The sequence below is a fragment of the Ylistrum balloti genome, unplaced genomic scaffold (genome assembly GCF_031769215.1).
Source record: "Ylistrum balloti isolate Yb309-2 unplaced genomic scaffold, AGI_CSIRO_Ybal_v1 Utg371048, whole genome shotgun sequence".
NCBI classification, from domain to species: Eukaryota; Metazoa; Mollusca; class Bivalvia; order Pectinida; family Pectinidae; genus Ylistrum; species Ylistrum balloti.
The window spans coordinates 91554-103662 of NW_026782580.1; the positions used below are offsets into that span (position 1 = coordinate 91554).

At 35.9% G+C, this 12109-nt stretch overlaps 1 protein-coding gene across 1 annotated transcript; it reads left to right on the top strand.

Annotated features, from left to right (window-relative positions):
- Positions 1-1083: 1083 nt before the first annotated feature.
- On the top strand, positions 1084-11899 carry LOC132560329 (retinal homeobox protein Rx3-like). The gene is made up of 3 exons (XM_060225002.1): positions 1084-1132; positions 7721-7905; positions 11216-11899. The coding sequence occupies exons 1-3, from the start codon at positions 1084-1086 to the stop codon at positions 11897-11899; spliced, it is 918 nt and encodes a 305-aa protein (XP_060080985.1).
- The last annotated feature ends 210 nt before the right edge of the window (positions 11900-12109 follow it).

Genomic DNA, 12109 nt, shown 5'->3' on the forward strand with positions numbered 1-12109 from the left:
TTTTCTATACGAAACCAATATAATGTTATGATCACCAAACATGCTTTGTCATTGTTAATTTGTTCCCCTTTATTACTGTTTTGATCTTCATTTACCAAACCAAGAATATATATATATATATCTACTATAATCACGGACTTCCATTAGATCTATGTCGGTGGTATGATCAGCCCACATTTCAGATTCCGATTACTGTGGATTGGACCCTGTTGTCAATTCATTTGACCGTACTATTTTTTCTGCTTAGATCGTGGTTTTGCTTTATGGAATATTTGAGCTCCAAAAGACTTCATTATTTCTAATAATTTCAAGAAAAATGATTAAATAATGAAACTTTTTAAAGAAAAAATGAAATAAAAAATGAAAACTAGTTATAAAAAAAAAATTGGTGTGTAGCTACAGAAGAATTAATGTTATGACTATCATTTGTTTAATCCTGATGATACAGTGGACACAGAAAATATATAATTATGTTATTGTTATCATATCGTCTAGAATTCATTGAAACACTTCATGTTATGACAATTAAGTAATTAAAAAGGCAATCCTGTTCGATATTGTTTTACCAATCATGTCAAAACAAAGACGCCATTGTTACCTAATTACCACCACGTGAGATATGGCGGTGTAACTTTGACATCTCAAACTGGACCCACATTAAAAATATTGCTGTGTACTAGACCGTGGTTATCCCTTACCCCCGGGCCGTCGGTCACGTGTTGATACCCGTCAAAGGTCAATACTGATATGGTTTCCCTGTATTCTTAGCGTTTAAGTGTACCTACCCTAATTCTATTGTCACAACGACACTTTACGTCACCGGAGCCCGCTTATTGTATTAATTAAACACCCTACTAAAAACATACACAGATAGTATAGGTACAATATGTTTATATAATTATTTACTTTTATCAGTGCGATCCAATGAAATTCTGTCCATTTACTCAAAATTAGAATTGCTCAAAATCTTGGAGATAAAAAGAGCTAAATCTTGTTGGTTAATAGCAGTATTGATTAAGAGTGTTAGAAATATATCGGTGTGTAAGTGTGACTGTGGTCTTTGATTCTTTGGAAATTATCATCATGTGTTCCTCTCAGACCGACTTTTCCATGAGGAAGATTCTCGGTATAGGTAAGTCTGTGTCTTTAATTCTGTAACATTGGGCCTTCGGATAACGAAATAATGTATTACGAAGTACATTTACAAGGTCAGCTATATTCCAAGTTGAAGAATTTTTACATTTTGTTTTCTGATAGCGGTTTCACACAAAAATGTTTCGTGATCACGAAGGTAGGATAAGTCCATGTGAAATTGAATATAGGTTTATTTTAAATCACACTTTGTTATGATGGCTGTGATTTGATGTTATAATTATTTCATATTCAACAAAAAAACATATAGCATCAAAGCTAAATATCCTCACTAGTTTAAGACCGTACAAGTTTTAGTTTGTCAAAAAATTTCTCTTCCGTGTACAAGGTGTCGTTTTTATGGAGTGATTTCTGTTTTGTCAGTACCAGTTGTTACTATTATACTCGTATTCATAACATCTTCCTTCTATCCTATTGAAAACAAATTACGAATATGATTTGTTTGGTGAAGTAGGGATACGTAATTGATACTAAATCTAAACTACATAAAACAATAAAACGAAAATAAATTTCTGGGACAAACTTCATTCTTTGTAATTATTATTTGTTTGAGGCCATGTGTTTTGGGGTTCAATCTTGATATAAATACCTAACTATTCACACATCTTGTGTTAGAAGGAATACCTACTATCAGAGTACACTCTCGAGATTACTCGGATTATAAATGACCTGAAAATTATTGATAATCTTTCCTTGCCCGGTAGACGACTAACAGCGGATAATCTGCTAATTTACTGATAATTACTCCATGATGAGACTGAACACATACATCGTATCCCATATTTCCACATTGATGTCGTTTACTCTTAGATTTCGTCACTTATTTGTCTTTGCTTACCTTGATGTAGCGATTGTGAAAGTTCATCCAACGATTTAAGGAATGTTACACTAACATTTAAAAGTAGTCTTAAACGGAACTCCAAATTTGTCTTCTTCTTTTTTTTTTTTTTTATAAATTTTAGCATGAAAACCTTTTACATTTTGGTAAATAAAGGCGGATAATCAGTACATAGCGACGCCTCATATAACATATTGAAAGTATTCTTCCGACTTGGTATGTATCTTAGTAGCTTTCTCCAGGAACGTCAAATTGCTATATGTCCGTTAATTAAAAGAAGGGAGGTAACTCGTAAACTGCAACTCATTTTTATACCATTGGACCAAAATGACGGTCAAGCACAGACACTCAAACTAACTATAATAAGAAACATACATTGTCGGGAGTCGTCAGGGAAAAGAGGTTTATAATCCATATATGTATCACTTTATTTATTTTTTAATACATTTAAAGAAAACGAAATACTTTCCACAGCTAATTAAGTAATTGCAACTCTAAACCTTTTTGTATTTACGGAAATCGTGCTCTTGACTGAATTCTGTCCCTCATATTTGTACACGTACACACAGTCACGCCCTCGGGAGCATGATCCACTGTAAATAACAAAACCATACAGTAAACAAATTCATGTTTTGGCACTCTCAAATGATATACTTACGACCGGAAATGGAAATTTTATTTTCTGTATAATTTAATATTAAAATAACACAAGTAACCCACATTTCTAAACCCAGTATGCTTACTGGATTCGCTGACTCATCAGGATGAAAAATGGTTCGCGATCTAACACAAAAATATATATTCTGTCTATTATTCACACATGCAAAATTTTATTATTTTTTGGCACTTCATCTCCAGTGTAGCGCAATGACACCAACAAAATTACTGTTGATTATATTTTATAAGATCCTTACAATTAAGCCATTTTAATTATGTTTGCAATATTGAATTTTAGTCTTATCCAAAATATATTTTATAAGGCCAATTTTAAAACGAATGTAAAATTTGATATCCGACGCTTGGCTGTTGCTCCTATACACTATGGCATGAGGTACTTTTGTCTCAATCTGACGGTATACAAGTATGATTTGTCCTTTTTTTGTCCGTACAATGTTCCTGTCCGTCTGTTTATATCTTACACTACTAGCATAATGAATGGTTTGTTGCCACCTGTTGGTATTATGTATTATTTTGTCCCTTCCTGTGGGTATTATGTATAATGTGTCCTGTGGGTATTATGTATAATGTGTCCTGTGGATGTATCCTTTGTCCACCCTGTGGGTATTATGTATAATTTGTCCCTGCCTGTGGATATAACATATAATGTGTCCCTTCATGTGGGTAATTTGTTTATTTTGTCCCTTCCTGTGGGTACTATATATATTATGTCCCTTCCTGTGGGTATTATGTATAATTTGTCTCTTCCTGTCGATATTATTTATAATAAGCCCCTCTCTGTTGATATCATATATAATTTTTCTCTCGTGAGTATGGCCTTCTGTTTTGTTATTATATATATATGTCCCTCCCTGTGGGTATTATATATAACATGTACCTCCCTTTGGGTATTTTATATAATATGTCTCGCTTGTCGGTATTATGTATAAAATATCCCTTCCTGTCGGTATTAACTATAATATGTCCCTTCCTGTCGGTATTATGTATAATTCCTTTCCTGTCAGTATTATGTATAATGTTTCCCTTCCTGTCGGTACTATGTATAATATGTCCCTTCCTGTCGGCATTATGTATAATTTGTCCCTTCCTGTCGCTACTATGTATAATTTGTCCCTTCCTGTCGGCATTATGTATAATTTGTCCGTTCCTGTCGGTACTATGTATAATATGTCCCTTCCTGTCGGTATTATGTATAATTTGTCCCTTCCTGTGGGCATTATGTATAATGTGTCCCTTCCTGTCGGTACTATGTATAATATGTCCCTTCCTGTGGGTATTATGTATAATTTGTCCCTTCTTGTCTGTATAATGTATATGTCCCTTCCTGTGGGTATTATGTATAATTTGTCCCTTCCTGTCGGTATAATGTATAATATGTCCCTTCCTGTGGGTATTATGTATAATTTGTCCCTTCATATCGGTATAATGTATAATATGTCCCTTCCTGTGGGTATTATGTATAATTTGTTTCTTCCTGTGGGCATTATGTACAATTTGTCCCTTCCTGTGGGTATTATGTATAATATGTCCCTTCCTGTGGGTATTATGTATAATATGTCCCTTCCTTTGGGTTAAGGGTAAGAAACGTGTTTCATTCATACCAATATGTCCCTTTGAATGCAAGTTAATTTTTGTCCGTTTTAGTGTTCATATGTACAGTTCTTTACTGTCCGACGGTTAAACATAGAATGTCTCCCACGGTTTAATGTACAATATTTTAGTCTCCGTCGGTATAATGTACAATATCTCATTCTCCGCCGGTATAATGTACAATATCTTAGTCTCCGTCGGTATAATGTACAATATCTTAGTCTCCGTCGGTATAATGTACAATATCTTAGTCTCCGTCGGTATAATGTACAATATCTTAGTCTCCGTCGGTATAATGTACAATATCTTAGTCTCCGTCGGTATAATGTACAAATGTAGTCTCCGTCGGTATAATGTCAATATCTTCCGTCGGTATAATGTACAGTCTCCGTCGGTATAATGTACAATATCTTAGTCTCCGTCGGTATAATGTACAATATCTTAGTCTCCGTCGGTATAATGTACAATATCTTAGTCTCCGTCGGTATAATGTACAATAAGTCTCCGTCGGTATAATGTACAATATCTTAGTCTCCGTCGGTATAATGTACAATATCTTAAGTCTCCGTCGGTATAATGTACAATATCTTAGTCCCCGTCGGTATAATGTACAATATCTTAGTCTCCGTCGGTATAATGTACAATATCTTAGTCTCCGTCGGTATAATGTACAATATCTCAGTCTCCGTCGGTATAATGTACAATATCTTAGTCTCCGTCGGTATAATGTACAATATCTTAGTCTCCGTCGGTATAATGTACAATATCTCAGTCTCCGTCGGTATAATGTACAATATCTTAGTCTCCGTCGGTATAATGTTCAATATCTTAGTCTCCGTCGATATAATGTTCAATATCACAGTCTCCGTCGGTATAATGTAGAATATCTTAAGTCTCCGTCGGTATAATGTACAATATCTTAGTCTCCGTCGGTATAATGTACAATATCTCAGTCTCCGTCGGTATAATGTACAATATCTTAGTCTCCGTCGGTATAATGTACAATATCTCAGTCTCCGTCGGTATAATGTACAATATCTTAGTCTCCGTCGGTATAATGTACAATATCTTAGTCTCCGTCGGTATAATGTACAATATCTTAGTCTCCGTCGGTATAATGTACAATATCTTAGTCTCCGTCGGTATAATGTACAATATCTTAGTCTCCGTCGGTATAATGTTCAATATCTCAATCTCCGTCGGTATAATGTACAATATCTTAGTCTCCGTCGGTATAATGTACAATAAGTCTCCGTCGGTATAATGTACAATATCTTAGTCTCCGTCGGTATAATGTACAATATCTTAGTCTCCGTCGGTATAATGTACAATATCTTAGTCTCCGTCGGTATAATGTACAATATCTCAGTCTCCGTCGGTATAATGTACAATATCTCAGTCTCCGTCGGTATAATGTACAATATCTTAGTCTCCGTCGGTATAATGTACAATATCTTAGTCTCCGTCGGTATAATGTACAATAGTCTCCGTCGGTATAATGTACAATATCTTAGTCTCCGTCGGATATAATGTACAATATCTCCGTCGGTATAATGTACAATATCTCCGTCGGTATAATGTACAATATCTTAGTCTCCGTCGGTATAATGTACAATATCTCAGTCTCCGTCGATATAATGTACAATATCTCAGTCTCCGTCGTATATATCTCCGTCGATATAATGTACAATATCTCAGTCTCCGTCGGTATAATGTACAATATCTCAGTCTCCGTCGATATAATGTACAATATCTTAGTCTCCGTCGGTATAATGTACAATATCTCAATCTCCGTCGGTATAATGTTCAATATCTCAATCTCCGTCGATAACATGTACAATATCTCATTCTCCGTCGGTATAATGTACAATATCTTAGTCTCCGTCGGTATAATGTACAATATCTTAGTCTCCGTCGGTATAATGTACAATATCTTAGTCTCCGTCGGTATAATGTACAATATCTTAGTCTCCGTCGGTATAATGTACAATATCTTAGTCTCCGTCGGTATAATGTACAATATCTTAGTCTCCGTCGGTATAATGTACAATATCTTAGTCTCCGTCGGTATAATGTACAATATCTTAGTCTCCGTCGGTATAATGTACAATATCTCAGTCTCCGTCGGTATAATGTATAAGTCTCCGTCGGTATAATGTACAATATCTTAGTCTCCGTCGGTATAATGTACAATATCTCCGTCGGTATAATGTACAATATCTTAGTCTCCGTCGGTATAATGTACAATATCTTAGTCTCCGTCGGTATAATGTACAATATCTTAGTCTCCGTCGGTATAATGTACAATATCTTAGTCTCCGTCGGTATAATGTACAATATCTTAGTCTCCGTCGGTATAATGTTCAATATCTTAGTCCCCGTCGGTATAATGTACAATATCTCAGTCTCCGTCGGTATAATGTACAATATCTTAGTCTCCGTCGGTATAATGTACAATATCTTAGTCTCCGTCGGTATAATGTACAATATCTTAGTCTCCGTCGGTATAATGTACAATATCTTAGTCCCCGTCGATATAATGTACAATATCTCAGTCTCCGTCGGTATAATGTACAATATCTTAGTCTCCGTCGGTATAATGTACAATATCTCAGTCTCCGTCGGTATAATGTATAATATCTTAGTCTCCGTCGGTATAATGTACAATATCTCAATCTCCGTCGGTATAATGTACAATATCTCAGTCTCCGTCGGTATAATGTAGAATATCTTAGTCCCCGTCGGTATAATGTACAATATCTTAGTCCCCGTCGGTATAATGTACAATATCTTAGTCTCCGTCGGTATAATGTACAATATCTTAGTCTCCGTCGATATAATGTACAATATCTCATTCTCCGTCGGTATAATGTTCAATATCTTAGTCTCCGTCGGTATAATGTACAATATCTTAGTCTCCGTCGGTATAATGTACAATATCTCAATCTCCGTCGGTATAATGTACAATATCTTAGTCTCCGTCGGTATAATGTACAATATCTTAGTCTCCGTCGGTAATATGTTGAATATCTTAAACTTAGTCTTGCTAATTGAACCACCTTTCCCTCCGGTTCGAGGTCCGTTTGCTCTCGTCCAAGGGAATGAAAGATTCTACAAGCCTTTAATATCATCATACCAAGTCCCTATCTGGCTATACACTGTATGAAGTAAAGATTTCTTACTCTCGGTTGTCTCCCTTCTTGTCCGCATTGTGTAAAGCGTAAATCACGATTCCCTACCCTCCATATAAATGTAACGTGTTTACTTCTGTCCGTATAAATATATATATAATTTCTTCCAGCTTTTTTTTTATAATCACAGTATTATTGTTTCCAATTTCAGTAAAAACAATCCTGTTTCGCTGCTTCTGATTTCGTAAACAACTGACAGTAATCTTTATCGTGTCATCCACAGACTTTAATCCTAAGACATAATGTACCATGTTTATTACCCAATATTTAGATGGCAACCAAACAGGCATTAACCTTGCGCAGAACTCCAGGAAACGGAAGCGACGTACGAGGACCATATTCTCCCCTCAAGCTGTCTCCATTCTTGAACTTGCTTTCTCTCAGAACTCTTACCCGGATATGTACGAGCGTTCCAAGTTGGCGGGAATCATAGGGGAGGAAGAAGCTCGAGTCCAGGTAAGCATGCGTAGTAATGAAAATAACATTGTCATTCGGGTCTAAAGCTGAGCAAGATATTTACTTTCGTTTTGATCTTTCCGGGTAAATTTTCTCATAGATATCGATCGATCGACTGTAATCAATCAATACATCAATCGGTTCATTAGTGTCAAATCCTTACCGATTATCCTGATCCTGTCACCACTCAGAGAAAATGTACTACAAAGGCATTCATGTTTGTTTCTGTTTTTCAACTGTATTTCGTTAAAATGTCTTTGAAAAATCCACACCTCAATACAAAGAGCTAAGTCCGGAATATTCTTTCTTTCCTTTCCCGAAAAGATCGGATTTCATTAAGTTAGATTTTCGGAACAAATTCTATTGAATATGATCAATTTCCTGATATTTTATGTAGTCTAGCAATAATTACGGGAAATTTTGTTAAATTTCCTATGGATTAGTGTCAATGAAAGGCTTGATACCATTTAAAAAAAAAGATTTTTGCCAGCTATTATATTTTGTAAATAAATAGATAAGTACATACCAATCTACTGCACTACATGATTATCAGGAAAAACGTTTGTAAATCGTAATTGAAATTATTGCTTACCTGTGTGACACATAAACCAATATATTAATACATTTACCTTCCTACGAAATCAAAATAGAATTAAGAAAAACAGTTTGACCATTTGGAGATTGAGCGGTACAGACAAAGGCTAAACCAAACAACTCTCGTTAATAAATACTCCGCCCACGGTGACCAGTCAAAACAAACAGGCCCCGCGGTAATTACCAGGTAATTAGTGATAATTAAGTTGTAACCGGCTCACCCCTTCTAGGTTTGAGTAAAAACTCCCGAGGATGAATAGAGATGAGTAGAACTGTCCATTGTAAATTAATTACAGAAGATATAAATAGTTAGAAATGGAGGTAAGATCAGTACACCATTAGCACTGTAACAAACCCATACTAAGTACAGGAGCAACGTCAAAGGTAATAGCATAGAGACGGAACAAACTAAATGGTAAAAATTAGTGATTCTTCAATGGTTGTGATATATAATATAATATAATATAATATAATATAATATAATATAATATAATATAATATAATATAATATAATATAATATAATATAATATAATATAATATAATATAATGTAATATGATATATAATATGATCTGATATATGATATGATATGATCTATATGATATGAAATGATATGATGAAATGATATGATGAAATGATATATGATATGATATATATGATATGATGAAATGATATATGATATGATATATGATATGATATATATGATATAATGAAATGATATATGATATGATATGATATGTTCGTTGTATATGATAACAATACTTTATATCATCAAATATATGAATGTCTATTTTACGTTTGACTTTCTCGGATGAAAAACTCTGGCACAATAGATGGTTGTATTATGCAATCGTGTCATCATAACTGTTCTCTATACTTTCGTTATTTCACAAATTATATATCTTTTAAATCCTTCCTTCCGTACAAATAGATCTGTCTAATCATTAGTTTCATTCTCTGGAAATTATAGCACGAAATTAATGTCTGTCCATAATACTGCCTTACTTCCACATATTTGTAAACTATCCTTTCCTCGCCAGTTCACGAAGCCTAATCTTTAGATAAGGTGATTGTATGAAGGACGGAGATTTTGGCACGACATTTTATACATAGTCGTATCATCATGTCTGTCGATCATACGTTTTTCCAACACATCTCTCCTTCATTACGATAGCTGTCCATTCTCACGTGTCTGTCTGACGTCCTTTCGTCCCCATATGAACGATAAATACAAAATGGATGGTTGTATGAAGGACGGAGATTTTGGCACGACATTTTATACACAGTCGTATCATCATGTCTGTCCATCATACGACTTTCCAATATCGATTCCCATGACGATATCTGTACATCCTCATATGTCTGTCTGACGTCTTTGCGTCCCCATATGAACGATAAATACAAAATGAATGGTTGTATGAAGGACGGAGATTTTGGCACGACATTTTCGACATAGTCGTATCATCATGTCTGTCCATTCTTCATCTGTCCGAGACATCATTCGAAAAAACAATTAATTGTAGTTTCGCCACTGCCTGTTCGTCTTTCATCAAATATATCGTATTTATGAAATGTGTCATATGTAGGACGGATGTCTGTTCATTACACAACCGTTTTCGTCCATTATTCGTCGTTTCTTCCCCAGTTCATCTGTTGCCTTGATGATATAGTTGTATGAAGGACGGAAATTATGGTACGACATTTTATATAGAGTCGTATCATCATATCTGTCCATCATACGTCTTTCCAAAACGTCTCTCTTCCATTACGATATTTTCCCATGCTCAAATGTCTGTCTGACGTCCTTTCGTCCCCATATGAACGATAAATACAAAATGGCTGGTTGTATGAAGGACGGAGATTATGGCACGACATTTTATACAAAGTCGTATCATCATGTCTGTCTATCATACATCGGTCCTTCCCTACACACAACGTGTCTGTGTTTGTTACAAGTTTTGTTTTGTATTATTCATCCTTTTGACAGGTTCTCTCCCATGCCTTTGAATAATCCACGGGGTTGTATGTAGGACGGACATTATGGCACGACATTTTATACAAAGTCGTATCATCATGTCTGTCCATTATACATCGGTCCTTCCGATCACGATCAATTTTAAATGAGACATTTTCCGTCCACCAATGACGATTTCATGTTTTACATATTGTTACATAAGTTAGTACTAAGACGAAGATGAAATATTGTCCCAATATGTGAGTGTATGAAAGACGAAAATTATGGCATAACGTTTTAGCCAAGTCGTTTCATTATGTTTGTCCATTGTTTATAAATGTGTCTCCTTCAGAGAACAAACGACCTACATTCCTCCGTCCTTTCGTTCGTTTGTATTTTTTTCAGTCGATAATTATCTACCCCTTGTACGATATTTCGTCCACAAATCACAGGTTTATGTATCTCCTGCCTCTTTAGAACAACGTCACTATACTTTATAGTGTATTAAGGACAGTGTAACACTCAAATAATAATAACTTGAAATATCTCGTCTGGAGGTCCGTCTTAGTTTCTTTCAATGACACTAGCTGTATTCTGGACGAAATTTTGCCACGTACATCCAGATTAAAAAAATCATTATAATTTTCACATTGTTTTTCTGTCAGTTTTTTTTTTTTTTTTTTTTTAATTTTTTCGCTGTTGTGGTTCTAACATACTGTAATGAATTGTTCTCATTCATCTAATGTTCAATTTCTGTCCACAGGTTTGGTTCCAAAACCGCCGAGCTCGTGCCAAAAGGACCAGGCAGACAGCGATCGATTCCTCGTCTACAGACTTCTCTAGTGATTCTCTCTCCTCGTCAACTTCCTCTAGCAACGCATCCTTTTCACCCGTCCAAAGAGCCACGATAAAGCCGGAGCCGGAATACCATACCTCGGACTTCGGACCTTACCAGCCATTCCCGTACTTCTACCCAATCAACTTGTTGCCCAACGCCGTCTCCAATCCTCCGAAATCATTTGAGGTTCCCAGTTACCATGCGGACACACTTCTCGGGGAGTTGAGGTCGCCTCTGTGGTCACCAGGAAGCCCAACATTCAGCAAACTGTTCGAGTTCCCGCCTAAAGCTCATACACCGATTTCTGACGCCCGGCCCCGCGCGTTTCCGCACCACGTGCACACTGACGAAGAAATCTCCTCTCGATCATCGAGCGTCGACAGCGGTCAATCCCGTCCTGATGACGTCACCTGTGCATCCGCGGGCAGGACTCTTCATTATATTTGCGATCGGGATTTCCGTCGTTCAGAGAGACGTTCTGTTGAGGAAGATAGCCAGCTTGTGATAGGCGAGATCGACAACACCGATGACGAGGAAGCATTGGTGATGGATTTGACTGTACGTACCCCAAATTCCAAGATGGCTGCCGGTCATCATGGAGATCAATGAACTAGTGCTTATCAAACATTTGTGCTAAACTATTTTCAAGTGATCTGAAGTAATGATATCAACTGATGCTTCTTGTCTTTTGGAACACTTAGTCAAAGTTTCTTCAGACGAAAAAATCATTCGTTTACAAAGAAATTGTAAAGTGAAAGCTTTATGAACATTGGTTGTAAACTGACTATGCTTTCGACAGTTTTGGGCGTGTTCCTGTGT

Coding starts and splice junctions, on each gene's coding strand:
- LOC132560329 (XM_060225002.1), top strand. CDS start 1,084: ATGTGTTCCTCTCAGACCGACTTTTCCATGAGGAAGATTCTCGGTATA. Junction 1,133..7,720: donor GAGGAAGATTCTCGGTATAG/GTAAGTCTGTGT, acceptor CCCAATATTTAG/ATGGCAACCAAACAGGCATT. Junction 7,906..11,215: donor AGGAAGAAGCTCGAGTCCAG/GTAAGCATGCGT, acceptor TTCTGTCCACAG/GTTTGGTTCCAAAACCGCCG.